The sequence below is a fragment of the Hetaerina americana genome, unplaced genomic scaffold, assembly GCF_022747635.1.
Source record: "Hetaerina americana unplaced genomic scaffold, ioHetAmer1.1.p SCAF_11, whole genome shotgun sequence".
NCBI classification, from domain to species: domain Eukaryota; kingdom Metazoa; phylum Arthropoda; class Insecta; order Odonata; family Calopterygidae; genus Hetaerina; species Hetaerina americana.
The window spans coordinates 6,111,888-6,135,882 of NW_027286181.1; the positions used below are offsets into that span (position 1 = coordinate 6,111,888).

Sequence of the window (23,995 nt, forward strand, 5' to 3'; positions counted from 1 at the left end):
CGGTCATTATGGCCCAAACATAACAATCAAATTTTCCGGAAACATGGAGGGTGATTTTTACAGATGTAAAACAAGTTATTACTATTTGATTTCAATCGATCTCCAAATTAAAGGAAACGCATAACCAGCAAAAAAGCCATTATTTGTATCTATCTATTTTTTATGTACCTACTTTAATTGACAATCTAATGTTAGAACATACTTGATTGGTGATAAATTGGTTAAATATTTCTCGTGAAAATGTATAATAGAACGTAGCTATAAGATTCTAAGGCATTCTCTGAAAATACTTGAGGAATGAAATAAATAAAAATAAATTACTAAATTAGGAATTCACTATTTCTTATCAAGTTTTTGATATGCTCAAAACCAAGATTTTCTTAACCTCCCAATTAAAAAACCGAAATTATATTAAAATTAATTAGCTTTTTAGATAAGACAAATGGTGTGTGGAATTATAAGATGAAGAGATCAGCTTGAGTAAACGGTTTTTACTAAGTTTTGGGATAAAAAATGTCAGTAACTACTGCTAAAATCAATTAAAACAACGATCAACACACCGCATTAATGTTAACTTTGGTGTGAAAAGTCCTTATCACATTGAGGAAGAGTACTCTGAAGCAAAAACTTTCGGTAAATTCTGCCCAACCCCTACTCCGAGTAAAGAGAAAAGATTAAAGGGACCAGCGCACCCTGGTGCCACATAATCAGTCATGGGAAGAAGTGGATGGCCATGTGCCGAATAAACAGCAAGGATTTTTGCCACAAAAGAGCGTCTAAATTGCGACTTTCCCTTGAAAAAATCTCTCATCTCATTTCCGAAAGTCATTTTTCGGAAAGGAAATATACAATCTTACTTCAATCGCAATTGTTATAGATAATTAGAAAATTGTTCAAAAGAAATGATTAAGGGATAATACTTAGCTGACCTATTCTATTGTCATTTTTTTAATATTTTGAAATAATAACATATTAGCCCAGTGAATTGTATTTATCACGCAGGTGCCAATCTAGAAGTTCACTCACTTAAGCGCAGATGTATTATTTTCAAAAATATTTAGGAAAAAATGCAAGTAATAACAGAGATAAAGTTTTAAAGATTAAAAATTCAATAACTTTTCAAGTATAGTTGTAACCTATACATTTTAATCTGTGTATTTTTATCAATAAGAAACAATTATGTAATTCAAGAGGTATAGTATAGTTCAAATTCCACATTCATCTACTTGATGGGAAATTAATATATAACTTGACTTAAATCCCTTTAATATTTAATAAAAACAGCTATTTTACCTATTCTGTGAATAAAAATTACTGCATATTGATTTGAAAATAACCTCTTAATTGGATTTTTTTTAGTATTACAATCCTAGAATTGGTGTACTGCAGCCCTCCATGGTGCAGGGCTGCATCTTCTCGGGAGTTTAATGCGGTGGTTTCCCGTTGCCTTCCGCACTTAATTGGATATATACACGTAATTTGATAGTAGGTAATGCAGGCGTAGCAGGCAAATATTTTTTCACCATTAAAACATATTTGAGTGGCGTGGAAGCCGATTCTAGAAAAGGCTCGATATCAAACGGAGGCTTCCTAATCCTGGATTAAAATTTTAAATAGTCCTCTGAATGCTAAACCCGTACCTGGACTCGAGAAATCTCCGTGAAAGGAAGAGCAGATACGTGGAAAGGGAAAATAAACTACCACCATATCCTGAATGCATGAACTTTACATTCCAGTTTAACACAGTAAATAACACTACGCAGATTACCTATTCGAAATTTGGGCTGAAGTTTATCTTTTATTTCTTTTTAAAGCTATCTTGTTGTCATTGCTTATTAATTGTTTTAAAAGGAATCATAAGTAATGTGATATCACCATTAAATAAGAATAAAATATTTTTTTCCGGTTTAAAAGAAAATTCATATCGTCTCTTTGTTTGATGAATATTTTAAAATATCTAAACATTGCAAATATATAAAAGTGCAAAAATCTTTCGCCAGGTCCGACCAGGTTCATTAGCCAAATAAGCTACCGAGATGACCTATATACACAAAGAGAATTTCTATTAACTGGCTTAAGTACTCGGAATGAAGGAATCCAGGTTCGAGCCCCGGTAAAGGAGAATGAGTTTTACTGTATGAAATTGTATATACGGTTGTATTTTATAATACGATACTCTGCGTGTCGGTCTTAACAGTATTTAATCTTCGATGTCACGGGCACGATATGAGACCATTTTAAGGTTGCCACCGTGTTGTAAAAGTTGCAATAGTACACGTAAATTCATGCTGTTTTAAAGCACCCAAAGAACTCACAGATTTCAAGGTCAACATCTTATGCTTCCTTATTTCAAGAGGAAATAACCTGGCGTAGTAATTCTTGGGAAAAGAAATAAAGCAAGAATGGCATTGAGGGGCGTGGCGTACTTTTCCCATCTTCACTCGTTTTGTTCCTTCCACTCCTCCACCACCCTTCCACGGAAGGAGCCGGCAGTCGTGGGAAGGGCAATCGAGGGAGGGACGTGGGAAAGGGGGCGCCGTTTGGGTCGGCGGGGTGTTGAGAGGAGGAGGGGGGTAGAGACTGTGGTAGGATTGGTTGGGGTTAGGTTTGACACGGGATACGGCGGAATGAGGCAGGAAGGAGAAGGAGGAAGGGGAAGAAAAGTGGGAGGGGGTGAGAGGACTCCTTCATAACTATGTCCCCGGCGTACCTCCTCGTCTGCCCGACTTGAAGACGGACTGTTAAAGGAGGAAGACGTACCCAGTGCGAGGGGAAAAGGTAGTCAAAGGAATCCGACGCTCTTAATTGGACATTCCCGCTGAAGACTGAGAGGTGGAGCCGCGAAGATGTGCGAGTGTAACCGTCTGACCATCATCGCCCTTTTGGTCGCAATCATTGGAACGTGCCTAGTGCAGAGTGACACGCCACGTAAGTTAACCAAGCGGTCAATACGCTGCTCCAAATTTACACAAAAAGTTTAGCGTAGTTTAAAACTGTTGTAAGAAAGCAGAACAATTTGAGGGGGGGAGAAAAAGGCGTTCTTTTGGTCTACCATACGTGATACCTGTAGGTAAGTTCCCGTGCCGAATTACATTTTTTATGGAGACCTCAACGCTTCAATTATAATTATTTGATCATGGAGACTTTAATGGTTGAATATTTTACTCTTCGTTGAAGTTAAAAATTCAGGTAAGCAATATTTACGATCTTAGAGAAATTAAGAACTATAGATATCTGCCAAAAATTAATCCCTGTTGTTTAACATATGTTTAGTTCACATATATATTCAGTAATTAATTCTATACGATTATCTCCATTATTTTGGGCTTATACCTAGTTATAAACCAAATTTTGTAGGGATTTCGAAATTCCATAGAAAGACAATAAATTGGGGAAAGAAAGGGCGGGGTAAAATTGTTTGGTATAGTTTTAAAATAATAATTTAGTTCTGTAGCGGCAGAAATAAACTTTGGGCAATACGTATCCTGTTGCTAGTTCCAAATTGGATTATGTCTCTTCCTTTGGGTTACATAAAATTTAGGAAATGTTGAGTAACTAACGCCAAAAATATTGATTCAATATATGTTGTTGTTGGCAGGAAAATATATTTTGTTAAGTTTTATTTCAATTTACATTCCCTAAATAGCGTACCTATATTTTATCAATTAAGTGTTTCATATAGGGTAGTTAAATATAATCTAAGACTGGTAAGCAATGTAATATTGTAATAATCCCATTTGCCTATTCAAGAATTTTTCCTAACCTTAGTGCGTTAACCTAAAACTTAGTGCGCTCAAATACTCAAGTGGTGAGCCTTTTGCTAAATTTCATAGTTTATTTAATACGCATCTTTAATGATTGGGTATGATCAACTTAATGCGTTTTACCTTCATCAATGTGCACCAATTAGAGTTGGCGGTGACTATTTGTCAAAAAAAAACAGAAAAAAATGGAAAATATTATCACCATGTCTTCTAGACTCATGCCATCGTCTTGAATCCTACTGAGATGACTTTCACTTGGATTCGTAAGGTTAACACCATCTGGTTTTGATTTACGGATACCGTAGCGCGGCCAAAGACTTGACCTTGAGTGAAGGGCAAAGGAGCTGTTACGCTAAGATATATCGAATTTTTAACCCCGTTATGCTTTATATGATTAACTAAGGTGGTTGATATATTTTATTTAATATATTTTCTACTAAGGTGGTTAATATTGATAAGGCGGTTAATATTAATAAGGTGGTTACATATTTAGGAAATAACTATTTTGTTTCAGTGTAGCTAAAATTTAACTGTTTACAAGCACCCTATAAAACGATGCTTCACAAAGTGAATAGGCTACCTCTTGCATCAATTAAACGTCAATATACTATAATGGCTGAATGCCTAATTTATACTTAGAGTTATTTTTAGTTTCAATAAATATAAAAAAACTCAATGACTTTTGAATCAACTAACCTTCCCCTAAGAGACTCTGAGGCACTAACCTTACTTAACCTCATATCTTACAAAAGACCTTTTAGTGAACTTGAAAACCGTTTCATTATTACATTTTCTTAGCCGAATACAAAATACATGCGAGGAGAGAAAAATGTGTTTTTTACGTTACATTGTTTTGCGATCGATCTCATCTATATACGTCTACTACTGGAAATTTGGTAATAATTAATGAAGTGATTGAACCAAATGTATTTTTTATTCCGCCACTGTATATTATGATAGCATTATTTTAAATGAACATTAAGCTACTTTCAAACCATAAGCTCATTAATAAAATAATTTGTGATATAATAACATCCTAAGACGCCTTTTAATGTGATCACGTTTCACCCAAAAATTATGCACCTAGTTATTCTTATGTAAAAATATCTACTGATTCCAATCGCAATGTAAACCGATTATCGTGCTTTTTATTTAATTTTCATTTTCCATTGATTCAACTCCAAATGTATGTTAGGTATAATTTTATTCTAGGTGACCTCTTAATGCTTTAATTTGACATTTAACAATGTATTAAACGAAAATGACTGTGAACACATTGTGAATGGTAAGTAAAATCTATGCAAACGATCTACGGCTTAGAATCATTTAATGCACTAAATTTTGGTTAGAAATACGCCTGTTAATTATACGAAAGACTTACGTTCAAAAAATTTATAAATCAATTACGAATAAGGAAAAACTAATTATTGAAATAAAAGGTGAAATGTTTGTCTTTTTTAGTCAATTTCATGTATTCAAATATATAAATATATTTTTAAAAGAGACTGGAGAGATAACCCAGTTGGTTGAGCGCTAAACGTATGTCAAAATGTAAAAATGTCCGGAGAGCTCAGGTTCAATTCCGGATATTGGACTCTGGTCACCCTAAAATTTATCTGACCTGTGTGATTTTTCGGGTAACATAACTTCCTGCGAAACCATAGGCGGAACAGAGAAAGGAACTTCCCCCCTTTCCTGATGTGTGAATTTTACACACCTTTGGGCTAACTGCTAAGTGAGCTCTACCCTAAAAAAGCAAATTGGCCTTTGGGTTGGTAACAGTGGCTAGTGTTCATGTATTTTAAGTAAAGCTATTATTTAACGGAAGTGTGAACAGGTAAGCCTCATGGGAATAATATTTATGTGCAGATAGTAATGCACAACATTCCAGAATATAATGTAGTTTACCACTACATTCACAGAGCCAGCGACAAATTAAATTGTATCATAATAAAAGGATTGTAAATAGTCAGGCAAGCCCTCTGATATCATTGCTCCGTTTTGTTTTCTTACTTAGATATCAATTAGGGATATTTAAAGAATGTTCCCCAGCCCCAAGTTCAAACACGCTTTAAGGAATTCAGGTTGAATTGGAGGGCAGCAACTCCCTAACAAATTCTAGGAAGAATATCGGGGGCGTCCACTTCGACCAACGGGGCATTGGGGAAATTCACCTGCAGTCACGGCGAGCGGGCGTACAGCTAACTTAACTGTACCTCCACACAATGGCTCCGCTCCATCGGGCGCTTCCTCTGGCTTTAAACCCCAAGCATGGCATTCGGTCGGCTGACGGATGAATGTGGGATGACTCAATGAGAAGTTACAGGAAGTCATTATGTCCTAGCAACCTTATCACGCCTTTGCGTCCATATGACAAACAAATTGTTGATAGAAAAAGGTAACCTATTCGATCGCATAAATTTCTTTTGACCGTAAGCTAATCCAATACGAATGTAATGCATAAATCATGTAACTCTGGTAAATGATAAAATTAACATTTTCCAGAATCAAATAAACGAGTAAATTAGATTTAGGTCTTCCCATCCCGGTTGTGAGTCACTAAGATGAAGTCAGCCTAGCGTTCACGACCCAATTCGGCTAGAGAAATGTTATTTTCCCAAGCATAAAATGTTTGGATATCATATCTAATACCAGAAGATAATTGACCTCAAACTAATAGTACGTATACACATTTTTTACAATCATTCTAAGAGTTCAAAAAAGTATTTCAAATCCGAAAATCCCACCTTATTTGATGATTATGATAGCCTGCTTTAAACGAAATAAGAAGTATTCCGATCCATAAAATATATAACTTTCTCGTGAACACACAAGTAAAAATAGAAGGATGGCTTTGTTGAGCCCCAAGAAAACTATATTTTTTCCACTTTCACTAAGGGTTTCGATTTTTTTAAATTCATAAAATGGGGGGGGTATACATTTTAATTACTGCAGTATCAATTTATTTAACCATAGTCTGTTGGATACTGAACCTCTGAAACAAGAATGTAATATATATATATATATATATATATATATATATATATATATATATATATATGCATATGTAAATATTAATCTGTTTAAATATCTCCAACGATTTTTGGTCACTTTATTCCATTATTTTTTATTTATGTAGTATTAATCCGAGAATACAACTTTTTGGCTGTCACCTTTCACATTGAAATATTAACAATGACAATGGACACATTCACAAACACCCAAACCCTCTTTGGAGGAAAACCTATTGAGGTGGAAATGGAACCCACGACCAACTGATCCATTGACCATAGACCCTTCGTCCGGGATGGCAGACGAGGACGTTACCCCGTCGCCACTGCGGCCGGCAGTAAAAAAGTCTACGCCCCCGGGTGGGCTCGAACCACCAACCTTTCGGTTAACAGTCGAACGCGCTAGCCGATTGCGCCACGGAGGCGTTGAGGATATCAGTAAATATATATATAAATATATCTGTTATTTGTAATAGTTATTTTAGCAAGTAAGAAATACACAATTTTAAATTAAATTTTTCGATACAAATTACTGACGAGATTTAACTTTCTGCTGGTTCATAATAATCACACTAATCGATATTTCTTATCCTTAGGTTTGTATTTCGACAACGCCCCAACGGGCTACCTCATAGAATTTCAGTTAGAAAATTTTCTCACGTAAGATACCCGCAGAAGAAATTTCCCTTGGACCCTTGTGGTCACCGGGCTCATTACTAAGGCTCGCGATGTCATTCCCAGTTCTCAAGCTACGCCGGCCACGGGCCCAGTGGAAGAGAGAGGCGCATGCAGTTTTGAGCGCGAGTTTTTTCTCGCGTTTCCAAATGTTGACCCAAATGATTATAAAGATTCAGAGCACTGGCCTTCACCGAAATTTCATGTCAATAATAATTTGATGTCATAGGTATCCGTTCACCCAAACCAGTTCGTCCTTCACCGCGTTGATACAGATCAGATCTTTCTCAGTGAAAGGTGTAACTGGATTCCCTGTATTATGAATAATGCACTGATTTTGGCAGTCATACACCTTCTCTGTAAAAAAATCACTTTCTGGCACAAGCTTATTTATTTATTTATATTTATATGTATATGCCACCATTCCATTGCAATAATTGCTACCACGATACATGATCTTGCTAAATGACTTGAAGTAGATAATTTTCTCACTCATTCAAAATCATTCACTTGCCGAACGGCGAAGTAAAAATGTTCTCTATTGCAGTTTTGATTAAACTTGACGTTATGCATAGCAGATGCTCGAAGTGGATCATTACTAATTACCTCATTAATATTATAGTGTTAACTCAAGCCTAGGGTAATACACGGAAACACAGCATTCAGACCTGAGAAGAATTTCGACCTGTCACTTTATGAAATTGGTAGAAATTTGGATAAATATTTTGCAATAGATTTACAATATTCAAAGAAGAAATTGTTTATTAATAGACAGGAACTTTGGAGATTATTATTAAGCTAAATAGTTTCTTCGATACTTTAAGAGTAATGAATCCAAAATTTTAGTGATGGCATGTTTAGGCTCGGTTTCTAAATCTCTGTGCAATGAAAGTGAAAATTTCATTTGATAAAAATGAAAGTATCTAATTTTATGCTGAATTGTTTAACAGATGATTGATAAAAAATGTCCTCATTGTAATAGATAATGCCTTACGTGATTAAAGTGCATCTTTGGTGTTCAAGAACGAGAACCAACAACGGTTCCTAATGCACTGTAATCCAAGGGTGTTGCTAAGTTTTTAGGTGTCAGCAAAAATACCAATCCATTGAACTAATAGTATTTCAATTTTCGCAGCATACTACGTTCTTCAGTGCAGTAAAAGTGACCCAAAACTAAATGAGTGCCTCACGCGATCCGGTAACCACTTGGCTGAACACTTCAGGGGAGGTAAGGAAATTAAAGAATGTATTTTGGAATCATATTAAATTGTCTGTACACTTACTTGAGTAATGTGAGAGTTTGAACACGAGTAGATAAATTTTACATGTTTTGAATGAATTTCACTACCAGAAACGACTCAGGAATGAGCAAATATAGAGTAAGTGAAAGTGAAATTATCTTTAACTTTGAAAGCTCTAACATTCTTTTAAATTTTCTTGAGAACAAGTTCTTACTAGCAACATTGTTCATTATAGTTCAATATAAGAAAACTCACACATCTGCATCAATTTGCAATTTCATTTCAGGCACTTCCTTATTCAACTGTTAAAATTTGTTATCATTTTTTTGTATCTTTGTTTCCTCTCCCTGGTCCTGCTAAGCCAGTCAGTTCTAGCTTGACAGCAAGTGCCACATAAACAAAAATTATAGCTTAAGGTGTTGCAATTATAATGCTACATATATTGTGTCACGTTTGGCTCCAAACCCTAATCCATTCTGTATAATAGCCAGTTTTTTATTCTCCCTTTCACAGCATTTACTGACTGAAATATTCTTAAATCTTTAGGTGATACATTAAATATAAGTAGTACAGTAACCTCCAATTTACTTCTACCTTTATTCGTACGAATTTTTTTTCATATACTAAATATTGTCCCTTAAGGGCAATTCCTTTTTACTTAAATCATGTATTTTATATTTGTCATAAAAATAGTTTCCTATTATGATGGCATATCTATACAGTGTGTCTAGTGGCAGAATTTCTACTTTTTGAAAGATATTTCTTCCATCTAGAATATTTGTATTATTTGATCTAGCCTCAGATATTTTCTCTAGTATTTTTTGCTTTTATTTTTTAGTATATTAATTTTTGCCGAACAGGTGGATCCAAGGCGGTTACGCCATATCTTAAGATACTCTCAACCAGTGCAAAATACATTATTTTGATGATATTCAAACTTACAATACTAGTGATGTAGTTAACTTGACGAAGGATGTAATTTTAATTTGTTATTTATATTAAAAATATATTCACCAAAGTTAATATTTTGGTCAATGATTAACCTCAAGGAATTATATTTATTTACTTGTTCCAGCATGGGGAAATTACAGTTGTTGGTGGGGTAATGTAGGCAGTAATGTGAATGAATCTGTAATAGTATGTGTATGATGTCAGAGGTTTTGTGTTTCACAAACATGATTTTTGTATTTTTTCTCATTGATAACGAGATTATTATCATGTATACCCCTTTAATGATATTATTTAATCGTAATGGAGCTCGTGGTAATTAATGTTTACTGTGTATAAAGGGGCTCTCTAGGAATATCTCTTGCACTCAGATGATTAAATAAATTCTCAATTTTCATGCCTTAGCGCTATGACCGGCGTGATAAACTACATAATAAAAATACATTAGATACAAAAATATTTTAATTTCACATGAAATGCGTACTATTTCACATTAACATTAATCACATTAAGTTACTTTCCTCGAAGGGGGTGAAAAAATGCAATTATCTAAGATGGATAATGTATTGGAGAATCCAGTTGACACTGGTTCCTGATCCGGGATGGCAAATAGGAAATCCTGGACCGCCCAGCAACTTAATCCCATGAAAAATTACACGTTTCAAAAAATGTTCTTGTAAGTTTTAAGATGTTTACTTAAAATTCAAAACGGCTAATAAAAGTGAAATTCATTTCCAATCACGCAGGCATCCCCGAACTCGGAATCACAGAGGTGGAGCCGGTGCTAATAGATGAGGTGTCCATCGCCCTGGGGTCGGGTCCTGATGGATACAAGGCGTCTTTCAGGGACATCGAAGCTCGAGGAGTGAGCAACATGACGCTTGTGAAAATGATGTGAGCATGTACACTAGACGGTCCACGAGGTATTGTAGCTAATGCCCATTGGATCCAATTCGATTCTATGAAAAGAGCTTTGGGTCACAGAGCTAATGGGTTATCCACTTCGTATTTGTAAATGAAATGCGTATGAGGAAAGCTAACCTAATATGTAACCATATGAGAGAGTACACATCATCCGCCTTGACTGAGATTCAAACCCGATAAATGCGAATGATTTTTACATCCTGAAATTGTTTGATTGTAATGCTTATTTACCGGATGACTCTGTTACAAATTACTGGCCCAGCGTTTCCCGCAGTGTCTAGGAATTAGTTTAACGTAATATTTTCACTGAAGTTAGATTTAAGAATGTGCAGCGGCCCAAAGGAACTCTTATCATGAAATAGCCTTTTTTTAGGATCAAAATACATTCAAAACGATTACACATTGTGAATCAACAACTAAAAAATCAGTTTTGTAGTTAATGTAAATTTAAAAACATCAGAAAGAGAGAGAGTGATTTGAATCTAATTATTACAAGGGTATTATTTATACAAGATGCCACTTCAGGAAATTTTATTTCTTCCACCCTAACAGTCTGTGTTGATTAAATCAATCCTTAAAAATTTCCTGCGTTTCATATTTTATGCACCTTTTTTTCAGCTGACGGATACATAATTTTTCCATTAACGAGGTTCATTAGTGATTTTTAATGTTTTTTTCTAATTTTCGTCCCATGTTGCATAACATAGAATACATAACTTGGATTTCAAGATAATTACGAATTGTTTTGAGCAATCATATCTATGTATAACCTCTCAACCAATAATTTCTCAGCTTATTTGTAGTGATAACAAGAGAAAGAATTAATTATATATATATATATATATATATATGTATATATTTCACACCACGTATAGGGCTTAGTACTGGGTGAACTCTACCATCACCTACTAAACCGACCTTCGGGTTGATTACAGTGTTTATGGTTTTTATGCGAAACATATAAATATATGTTATATATTGATATGTTTCGTATGATTATATTACACATTTTTTGAAAACATACATTTACTTGCGATGTTGTGTTATTACAATAATTTATTAAGTTTTAACCCTCTAATGCATACTGAAATTTGTCATTCTCATAAATGGACGGACCCTACATAATGGACGTACATTGAACTGAATTGATTCCAGTAACGAGAACAAATGAATCATTAAATCCCGTAATTGAATGTACGAGTTATGCATAAAGAAAACATAAATTATGCAAGTTATTACATTATGAAATATTTTGATCATTATTTGACCGCTCCTGAGAGAAATAAGTTCTTTCTTCAATGGAAGATATTGAGCCATTCTAACTTTCATTCTTCTGATACATTACTCTCATACACTGACTTACCATGGTTTGTAAATGTAACCGTAAATGTAGTTCATTTTATGTAAAAGATTGATGCAGTGACGGAAAGCCGTTCAAGATTTTAGATATTTGAATGAAATTAATATGTGTCCCGACGCTAATCAATTCCAAACGTCATATCGTAATTTTCATATGATAGTGTAAACACGAGCAGCTGGAAGTTTTTGAAGAAAAAGCAAGTGAAAATATATTATTTAAAGATTAAATTTCTATTATGAGTGAAATTTTGGCTCTACTTAAACTTATCACTTGTTTTCAAATAATAGCCAGCTGTCATCCCAGTATTCCAGTAAAAATATCTACACTATATTGTCCTTTAAAGCTTTGAATTATTGGTCTTATTACAGTTTTCACCGCTTAAATGGTTTAATCAATGTAAATATGACGATGAACAAATAAAAGTATTATCTGGATACCAGAGTTATTTAGAATGAGAAGAAAGTCTGCAATAAAATATGATTGTGCTTTTTGCCGCAATGGTATATTCATTATATCCTTACATCATTTCATACAGTGCTGATGTTGACAAGCTGGAAATGCAAATGGCTTTGAAGATCCCCAAGATCCGAGCGAAGGCCAATTATCGCAGTTCAGGCGTTCTCCTGGTCGTCAAGGCTTCCGGCGGCGGAGATTACTGGGGCATTTACGGTGAGATACATTATTTGAATCAAATTTGAACCAATCCCACTCCTTGTGAAAGTTTGGACATTCTAACTAACCTTGTTCAGCCGTAGTTTCTATATGTTTCTAAAGGCATAGTGGAAAGTTTTAAAATTAAAATGAAGAAAGTAGCTTTTCGTAGCTATTTATTGATCACAGCCTACGTCCACCGTGGGAAAACGCCATATTTAAAATGAATAAAAATAGAGGATCCGGGATTAGTAAAAGCCCTTGGAAATACGACCCTGCAGGCCACCGATTGGGTGTGCTAATGAATCCGACTACTTTTGACCAAAAATATCTTTCCCTCCTAGTGCAGTCCGACAACTTTATTCTGATTCTACATCATTTGTAGGATAAGTGACATTTTAAATCTATCTGTTCTACTCATGGCCTCTCTAATTTTACTAGCATGATCTCTCCTAGCGTAGAACGATGTGGTTAATAATATACTTTCAACACTATCGCTAAATAGAGCCCCTTTCAATTAATGCAAGAGGCTTAATCTGTAATTTAACCTTCGCTCCGTAAGTGATTCCCAGCCTAGCTGCTCTAATATCTTGGATACGCTACTAAGTTTATCTTAACAACGTTTTACAAATCTAGCTCCTCTACGCCGCACGTGATCCAATTCGGAAATTTATCCAATTTCGTGAGGATCCCATATACTTGCAACATATTCTAAATAAGGCCTAACAAGCGACAGATAACATTTCTATTTGACCTATTTATCACATTTACCAAGTACTCTTTTAACAAAGCGTAATTTTTTGTTAGCTTATCCACATATCCCCTGTATACAGGATATGTATGTTTCACCCAGGAGAGGCCTTGAGTGAGGGTAGCGCCTAAATATTTAATCAAGCCTACGCTTTCCATTTCGGTATTCTTTCGATGCAGTAGACGCTCAGGAGTTAATTTCTATTTTTCGAAAAATTCATCACTACGCATTTTTTAAGTTGCTATGAATGTAACAATAAAATATCGGCCAGGATAATTTAACAATTCTCACAAACCGTCACATTCATGTGATCTGTAAATTGAAAACTGACATGGACGTAATAAAAACATAGTGGTCAGCGGCTAATTAAAGAATTTTGAAAGATGAAAATAATTTAATTCATGTGATCTGTAAATTGAAAACTGATATGTACGTAATAAAAAACATAGTGGTCAGCGGCTAATTAAATAATTTTGAAAGATGAAAATAATTGAACAAATCGTTTTGTTCCGCAGAGTCAGAGGAATTTTTCTATACTGCCCCTCAATTCTTTTGAAATATTTAATATTATTGTATATTTTTACCTATTTTATAATGTCACGTTCACTGTTATGAATAAAAGAGTGCGATCTAGTTTGGAAGTTACTAATGAAAATGTCTAGTATTAAGTAAAGGAGAACTTCTAAAGATCAAAGAAGAACCAATTTTAACGATGGCGAAAACACGTAGTAACCGGAAAAATCTTTACCGGTTAGCCACCAATCCATCGCTTCCATACGCCCTCGTCTTGGAATCAATAGTAAATTTCACATTATTGAAAAATCCGTGGCATGGGTGGTATCATTTTTTATTCTATTGCTTCAGTCGCATAATATTTTGGCTTCAAGACAAAAATTTCCCGGCTGAAGTTCGTTTTCTAGTGCAAACTGAAAAGAATTATTGATATATTTTTCTGGGAGATGCCCCCAGTCAGGCAAGTTAAATGTTTAAGTGATCACTCAAAACTAGTACGAGGATACATTTAAATGTTGTCTTCCTCCCACAGATGGCGTTCGAGTGGTGGTTGATTTCGTTGGCAGCAGATACGTCGGAGCGGACGGAAAGACTTATGCCAAGGTGAAATCCGTGAAGCTGGACTTCACGGTCGACAAGATTCGAATGGGAATCGAGAAACTACACAATGGCAACCAAGTCATAGGTAAGTGCTCTTTGCTCAAGTATGCATAATGGTACGCACAGCCGAATTAAGGCTGAGCGAATAAGTACGCCTGTTCTATTAACGAACAGCAGTCCTAAAATCTTTTAAATAATAATTTTTTACATTGAAGTAGATCAGCTATTTGGCTGGAACTTTTGAATCAGAATAACGATATCAGTCGTATACTTATATAATTACGTGTACTATTTTGTCATTATAAGCGCACTTGAGAGATCAAACCTAATCAAAAATGGAATGAAAAACTTTTCCCTCAACCGAACTACTATACTTATATTGATCACCCCTATCTAACATGATTTGGAAGACATGCAATAGATTTTTGTTTGGATTGAACTTGAGTAGTTTAGTTTTTCGACAATGTGCATCCCTTATCTATGATCATAACAAATTTTGTAAAATAATACTGTACGGGAACTTTCTGGCTTGAGAATCCATAGGTGTATCATAATTCAGTGGATTTACGAGGGATCATACATATATTTCTGAACCATTGTCCTAGAGAAAGTAGTAATATACACGTGTCCCAGGTCAGGGTGCGTTTTAAAAATTAGTCGATCTGGACATTTCAAATTGATTCTATTCTAACATTTCTTATCGCATCGAATATGTTGAAAAGTATATCCCAATCAGATATAACCTATTTTATTTTGTTGTTGTTGTTTTTATGCTTTATTCATACTCAAAATAGAATTTATTATCACGATGAGTCTTGCCGTGATGCTTCCCAAAGAAACAAAAAACATCCAGGTGTAAATGCTTTATATATAGTATTGCTAAAGATTAATACTTTAGAGCATCACACTGTCGTTTAATTGGAGCCTTCTATTGAGACGATGCGTGAGAAATAAAGGAATTAGGGCTGATTTCATTAAACTTCTTGTAAGATGAATAGTTGTTAAATATTTTGATTCAAAAGTCCAAAAGAGGCATTGTTTTCGCATTTATTATAATCCCTTCACCCTGGATAATTCTCGATTATTTGAGTCCCTGCGCTACACTATATTTTTCTAACTAAACAAAAAATGTAATATGCTCAATATTGGTTAAAAATCATAATGAATGCAAAAATTCGGTATATGCCTGATGTAAACCAAAGTTTGGTCGACTAAAAAAAACAAAATTTATCCGCCCATACGTTTTAAGCACAAAATGTATGAGTCTCACGCTGGTAGTTAATGAGAAGCCGGGGGAATAATTAATGAAACAACTCTGCTTCAAGTTGTAAGAATAGTTTATGACGAGAAGTTAAAGATCTTCGGTGCAAACCTCAATATTCTCTACTGGAACCCTAGACAATAATAGGAGTAATATTATGATGAATATGAGCATAGAATAAATACATTTTACGTTATTAATCTGCATTTTTTATTGGAATTGAAAATAAGAAATCCCACAGCATACGCCTGATGCAATTGCATTGTTGTTATGATAGGGCTCTTTCGTGAAGAGGAAATGAGGAGCTTAAACTTATGCACAATTTTCGTATCATGATTATATTTCTAGCTTCCTCTGAAGCAGAAGGACCCGATGGGGATCTTTGAGTTTAGAAATGTATTGATTCCTCCCAGTTCAGTTTAAACGATGGCAAATAATGTCAGCACAAGGGCATTTACAGCCTATGATAAAAATAACGATATTCAAGAGGGGAGAAAGAAATCAAGCAAACTTGTAATCGTACTTTAACGCCCGCACGCACGCACAATTAATACGTGACAGCACGTCCAAAAACTGCACCTATAAAGAGCGTAGCGCGGACTCCGAATGAGGTTCAAGGTGATTTTCCATTCAGATTGCTATTGGGTTAATGACAACACGAAGAGTTTCATTGCCACCCGATGCCAGCCATTGAAGCGCGAGTCTCACCCAGAGGGATCGTCAAAGAGGTGTCAGTCAACACAGCAGTTTCACGTCCGACATGGAGATAGAGCAAATGGCAAATTTCTACGAGGCTACCCTGCTTACTTTGAAATTCTCATCAGCGGTGAAATAGATTTGCTAATTCTTTCTAAAGAGTAAAAAAATGTAGTTTAGTGTGGCAGGAATCTGAATGAAGAACTTACAAAAATGATTTCAGCATGCTTGTGTTCAGTAAGACATGATTAGTAACATTAACAAGGTCACAGGACTCAGGACTCAACTTCTGTAGCTAATTTTTCCAACATCTTGCTCGTTTTCAATGATGGCAAATTAAAACTTTAATATCTTTAAAATTAGATATTCGGAACTGAAATTATTTCTTGGTACAAAATATTTTCCATAAATAATGCGTCCATATAATTTTACCAATGGGTTAATTCTTAAATTGAATAGCGTGCGTTTGAACTAAACCCATTGGCTTAACCTAGGATATTATCGGATCATATATAACCGATTCTATTGGTCAAAATAATTAGCAAAATAAAATAATAGGGTGGTCGAAACGGATTTCAAATATTTTTTCAAGAATATGAGTTGGCTTTCCAGTTTTCTATAACAGGAAGCTATAGTATTGGTGATTTTATGCAGGTATCGTTTGGTTTTACCTGATTTTTAGTCAGAAGAATCAAACATTGCTTGTTACATCGTTATAACTTCCACATGTTTAATTTCTTGTAACTTATAAAAATAAAGGCAAGAAACGCAGATATTAATGTTTCATCTCGCAAGAGGATTAATATATATCAGCATACGAGAAAGTGCAGCGTAGAGCATTTCTTATTCTCCCCTTAGTATAAAATGGAAATAGATGGCTTGAACTATACGAATGGATTTCTACTTCTCATCATCTGCGCTTCGGACTTTAGGACCACCGGAATATAAGACGCTCGTCTTAATTTACATATTTACATGTATATATTGTGTCTACCCCTGCCATAATTACGCGATCCACTATAAAGGTACCTCAGAAAATGCGGAATTTTACTTGGTGAAATTTTCTCCGTTTAAAAGATCGGTTCACATTTGAGAAAATATCGATCATCAAGAATTTTCACTATTTATGTATCCTTTCAATATTCCTGCTGTGAGCTCTTTATTCCTTCCTTAGATGTAATTGAGAGCATCAACTCTTACATATTAGAACTCAAGGAAAATGTTCTGGTTTCTTCAAAGCTTCCAAGACGAAAAAAATGCTATGAAAAAGAAATAATCGAAGACGTGTTTGATTTGTGATTTAGTTTGAAGTGTCCAAAACCAAAAACGTGCACCGCACCTTGGGTGACTTGCAATATTCGTGGCCAATGTATTATTTTTGTTCAGTCTTCATCTTAATTCTAAATCATTCTTACTTACTTGTTTTAATGAATGGAAAAACTAATAAAGGAAATTATTCCTCTTTTACAGAGGCCGCCATGAACCTTTTCATCAACACCAACGCCCAAGAACTGATGATGGAGATGAAGCCAACACTCAAGAAGAAATTTGAAGCTATTCTGACCAACTTCCTCGAGAGCAAAGTCCTTTCAAAGATCCCCCTTGAAGTGTTTTTTACAGACTAATTGGTCCTTAGTTTCTAGATAGCAACTCCAATACATGAAAAATAGCAAATAGTTTAAGCTCTGCTAAGCGAATACTGCGCTTAAAATGGTTTTCATAAAAAAGTACAAAAATTACCTTTAGTTTTATAGGATTTAGATCCATGACAATGACAACTTCCCCTAACATGAAAAAAATGAAATAAAATAACCTAAGAATACATTCAATACTCAATTTAGTTGCGATGCCAAACCGAGTTCCATTATTAACATTAAAAATATAATACCCATTTAATTCCATTATTCAATGGAGTGATGTCTTGCAGATTGCGTGTAGAGAGAGAACAAATTTACATTATTTAATTTGGGCGATTGTTCTATTTACCGCAGGATTTTGAAAGTTTAAATGAATGCCAAAATTAGTATTGAAAATTGAATGCTGAAAAAGGCCCTCGTGCCTCTAAAAAACATGTTAATTGTTCTAAAAGCCTTAGTCACCAAATGCAAATTTCATCCGATGAAACTTTTAAGTAAACCGACTTAATTTCGGTTATATTGACAGGTTAATAGTTTTGGAAATGACATATGAGAATGAGGGATATCCGAATGATTTTAATGCCTAAAATTTTCGAATGGTGGGTGGGTTCCGAATGGTTAACTGAGTGGATGTGAAATGAAAATATGTGATCCACCACGAGCGAAGTGAAACGCTGCTTAATACTTCAGAGAAATTTATTCTCGGGGAACAATCCTATTTTTTAATTTTTTTAAAAACCTGTTCGCTTTCTTCGAAAGGATATGTGCCTTTTAAAGGCACATTATTGTGATTATCGTGAAGCCAAATAGTATATCTAATGCTGTGTGAATGACTTGAATCTATAGTAGCTTCTTGCTAGCGTGCCCGTGTGTGATTAACGGAAGAAATAAGGACTTTGTGAGCTGAATATCTTGTTGAAAGCAAATTAAAGTTGAAACAATGAAAATAAAAGGCGTAATCATTATTTCTTTCCTGTTCCTCTACTGATTAAAGAAGACCATCCATCCATCAGTGGCCATCCACGACTCGAGAGACTCTCTTTCTCTCTCTCCCTCCAAAACGTCACAAATGAAGGAACTCCTCTCGAGAATTAATCAAAATATAATTAGCATCCCAAGTACCAAGAACTTCCCAAGGTCCATTTCATTTAGTCCTTGAAGGTTGTCTTGACGATCTCTTAGCCTCCAGGAAACAAATTGCAACACTACCGTTAATAATTCAACTGCCATACATAAAAGCTATCCTTTTTACGCACCTGGAATTGATTTAATTTCAGAGAATCCAGGTGGGTGAGCACTTCAAATTCAAATTTAAAAAGCAAGGCCAAAACATGAACTGTGTCATTTGAAAAGGTTAAAAAATTTACAAATCAACGAGTTCCAAGTTCTTTTCAGCAAATTGTTTAATGCCAAACTAACATAATTTTGAAAATGCTTAATTAGAAAAATTGAAAAAGTTGATGATAGAAATTGTGACCACGAAGAACTCATCATATGAATGTAACTTTCGTTGCAAACAATTTTAAAACATTGCAAAAATTAACATGCAATCCTAAGGTAACGAGCTAAAAAAAATCAATTGAAGATAACTTGAAATCTGACCGTCTATCTTTTTATGATTAAAGTTTTATCCATTATTTTTTAAATAAATTTTCAAAATTATTCATCGCGAACAAACATTTACAGTTTAATTTATGAAGATTTTTTCTGATACGATGACACTTAATGGGCGAAATTGTAGTAATATTCGAATGAAAACAGTAATTGAAATTACTTTTTTTGAAATTTCATTCATGCTAAATAAAATCAATTTTCTACTAGCGTAGAGATCAACGGTGTCTTAATTAATCTCAAATATTAATATATCTAAAAATATTCTTTTCGAAATTATTTTCGTAATTTTTCCATAGCGGAAGAGGAAATCTATATGGAAAAGCAGCTTCTCAAGCTAAATTAAATTTCATTACTGTCGCCTTCTTCTACTACGTAAACTAATAGGATCTCTACTGGTTTATGTGAATACTACTAGTAAACTCTACCTCTAAAGCTTCTCTTCTGAGCATTCTCACGTTTTTGAGATGAAACTAGCCTGAATTTTCATGGTTTTGCGTATCTTCAGTATGTTTAACATAGTTTGCCATTTGGACATGAAGTTTTATGGACGCATTTTCTTTCTAAACTTCCATATCTACATCCACACAACATCCCGCAAGCCGTCCTAAGGGCTAGGGACTACACCCGTGTTATGGCGGTTAATGACACTACTCCTAAAACAGAATGCAACCAAATACAAAAAAACCAAACAATACAATATCACACCCACACAGACGTAAACGATATGTGGAAATACCACTGGGGGCGTGTGGTTCAATCAAATGGGGACTACTTCGAAGGGTGCCACGGCGCGGATAACGACGAAGGTTAGCACCAATGTGGAGATATGAACGCCGGTCGGATAGATTCCGGACATATCTCGTTTATGTATGAAAAACCCATTTTAACTTACAAACATGAAAATACGTATGCTAGCAACTAAAATACACATGCATATGCACCTACGAATGTACTACCTGTAGATGCCTACGCAGCATTTAATTCAGCCCTCGATTGTGATTCGAATGTTTTTCCTACGCATGTCTATTATCACTTTGAGTTCTTACAATTATGATTCCTGATAGTCCGAGGAAAGAGCAAATATTTTTGTATCTATCTATACAGGAGTTTATCTTGCTTATCAAGTATTAATGTGGTCTAAACTACCTAAATACGTAGTGTAAGGCCATAGTAATTTCCTTTGGTCATACTTAAACTCGTATGTTCTGAACCTTATAATTGGCTCAGCGTCGCTTGTGCTCTTCATATCTCCAGCGGCTACCAGTCTAATGCCGCTAAAAGTCCTGCCTCATTCGTCTTCTTAGCTCAACAATTTTAGATGAATCTGGCGGATTTTCCCTTCAACTAATTCTTATATAAACGTTTTCTCCCAAGGATCCCAAATACTTCGGTTGATTCCAAATGTTGTCTAACTAAAGCGAAATCACACCTCTCTTTAACTATCGTATTGCATTTCCCCACCACCCGTTTAATGTAGCCGGGTATATTTATGGCGGGTCCACACATTCTCCTGATATGTGCTCCAAATGAAAGGTGTACCATGTAAAGTTATCATGAGGTAAAACATGCCGTTTATGATACAAATATCTGGCTTCTGGTACATTAATGACACTCATGTCATTAATGTACCAGAAGCGAGATATGATCGTATTACATGAATAAAATCTTCACGAGGTTTTTCTGATTATGTAATTCAATTTCTACCGACATTTCGACGGCCGGATAATCTAAAACGAGTCATTCTATATTTCTGGTGATGATAGACGAGTGGGACATCGAAATGTTGGAAAAAATTGAGTTCCTCACTCAGTGGAAATCCCATGCAGATGTCACCCATCTCGTGCGTCAGGAAAGTTCCAGGTCATTCATCAGCTGGGATGTTTGTATTCCATTCACACGTAGGTGTGGAAGCAGCATCGGAGCGCGACTTAATTGACTAATTTGTTCCACTAAAAACTCATTGGCTTTGAAATGAGTATGGGCCTGGGAAATTGGAAGGTAAAAAAGCGAAAATTTTAATGGAGTAGATGAAAAAGAATTCCTGTAGTCCATGGATAGCTCTAGATGAGCCCAATGACAAGAGAATAGTTGACTAAATATGAATGAGAAAACAATAAATATACCGGGAATATAAAAAGATTATATCAAGTCAGGTACTATTAGAACGGAGTGAATTGAACAGGATGATTGTGCAAATATTCTACTACCAGAATGCGCAGTGAGTCGGAGAGGGAGCGAAAACTATGAAAAAGTCATGGTAAATTGTGTGGAGAATGTATAAAAACTTTTCAAGATTACGAAAGGAAAATGGTTGGCAAATTAGGATAAGAAAACGCGGAAACTGTAAGTTTTTAGTAAGCATGAATGAAGATAGGAGCCATTATTTAATTCTGAACTCGTCAATACGGTATGGAAGAAAATTTCTGTCCTTAGTTTGCATGGAGATGTTTAGTTTGTAGGTTTAAAAAGGAAATTTTCCAATTTTTAATATGTTAAATACTTATGATGGTGACCACGAAATATACCGAGATAAACCTTTAGCCAAATGCTATTGTCCGGCAAAAATGTTGGGAAAAGTGGTTTCCCTGCTAATGCGTACTTATGATTAATTACATTTCATCGGATAAACACATAAAATGACTCTCATTTACTTTAGATTATTTCATGTTTTGAAATATACTTGGAGTGAGTTTGAGGAATTCAATCCTTTACCTAAATATTCCTTCTAAATGGCGCCATATAGTTTGTATTATTGCTAAGGTAACGAAAATATCGATTTTAGTTGAACAGTGTTTGAATATCTTCTATTTGATTAATTATTTACGTTTACATTTCATTTGTTTTCTTTACAAACATTATTTTAGTGTCGACGTACATAATTTATATTTAAAAAGAGATCAATATACTGATAAAAAGTATGCTAATATTGAAGTGATTCTGGATTTGTTATCTTTATAGATTTTTCTCTAAATATTTTTCTATACCCTGTTTTAACTTCAAGATAACTGTAAAAATAGCTATGCTACAAAATCTTAACGCAAAATAATATCTAAATATTGTCACATCTGTACGCATTATGGTAGTCGCTTTAAGAATACTCCGAAACTTGAATCATTCAAGCTAAATTCAAATACCCAAAAGTGGGAAATTTTGCTTACTACTTTACAATGTACATATCTACTAATTAGCATCTTTGAGTGTTCAAATATTATTTTCAGATTTATACTTTATCCGCCTTTCCTCTCCTCTCCATCTTTTTATCATCCAGTATTTTAATTTATAATGCAAATACATGACTCATTTCAAAATGTTTGAGGGAAGTATTCCTTTTTTTGTGCACACATCAAGATATCACCCATTACTAACCCACGTAGTTAGATACCAAGAAGTGTAAACCACTTCTTGGTATCTAACTACGTAATTTCCTCCTCGGAAAAAATCAATCCTACTTATTCAGTCATAAATTACCAACTGTTATTAATTGTCAAGGTTTGACGATTCTATTGATCTATAAAGGAAATTATTCCGAATAAAAATACCATCCGAAAAAACGTCATCGAGCCATTAATTTATCATTCACGCATATCTCAATAACAAGAATGTTTGAACAAATGAATTTGGCATGCATTATTTTGTTGGTCACTATAAAATTGCCAGAGATTTAATCTGATGCTCTCTAAGTCTCTGGATAAATTTCTTCATAATGGAAATACTGCAATTAGATCTGATAGAAAAAATCTTTCACTATGAATTTGATCGAATGAAATCACTTAAGGAGCAATCATCTGGACATTAATGTCATATGTGCAGGAATTACAAAGTTATACGAGTGTTCTTTCAAAAAGACCTCAGACTGGGATTGAGCATGGACCTTTAATCAGCAGCCGAGCGCTCTAAACTGGATAATCACGCCACCCCAATATATAAGTAAAAAGCAAGAGCCACCTCCTTGGTGAAACATCTGAACAATTAATTTCTTAGAATAATTGGAAAACGTTTCCTTTGGTGTGCGGCAACTTTTCGAGAGAAAATAAATTCGCCTCATAAATAAAGGCCTCAGTTAGAATATGTTGCAATTATATAGGATCCTCACGAAGTTGGATTGATTGCGGAATTTGATCGCGTGAGGCGTAGAAGAACTACATTTGTAAAACATTGTCATGGCATACTTAGTAGCGCATCTAAAATATTAAAGCAGCAAGGCTGGAAATCACTCACGGAGGAAAGGTTATCAAAACTCTTGTATAAATTGGGAATATGTTTTTTTAGCAGTGCTGTTGAAAAAGTATTATTACCCCCATCGTACTACGGCAGGAGAGATTATGTCGGTAAAATTAGAGAGATTAACT

At 34.7% G+C, this 23,995-nt stretch overlaps 1 protein-coding gene and 1 non-coding gene across 2 annotated transcripts; one reads left to right on the forward strand and one right to left on the reverse strand.

Moving 5' to 3' along the window:
- Positions 1-2,732: 2,732 nt before the first annotated feature.
- Positions 2,733-18,978, forward strand: Jhbp2 (Juvenile hormone binding protein 2). The gene is made up of 6 exons (XM_071599344.1): positions 2,733-2,928; positions 8,586-8,678; positions 10,386-10,533; positions 12,459-12,592; positions 14,371-14,523; positions 17,866-18,978. Exons 1-6 carry the CDS (start codon positions 2,847-2,849, stop codon positions 18,018-18,020), a joined length of 765 nt encoding a protein of 254 aa, XP_071455445.1. The 5' UTR covers positions 2,733-2,846; the 3' UTR covers positions 18,021-18,978.
- TRNAN-GUU (transfer RNA asparagine (anticodon GUU)) lies at positions 7,127-7,200 on the reverse strand. The gene has a single exon. It is a non-coding gene; the product is annotated as a tRNA-Asn (tRNA).
- Positions 18,979-23,995: the final 5,017 nt, after the last annotated feature.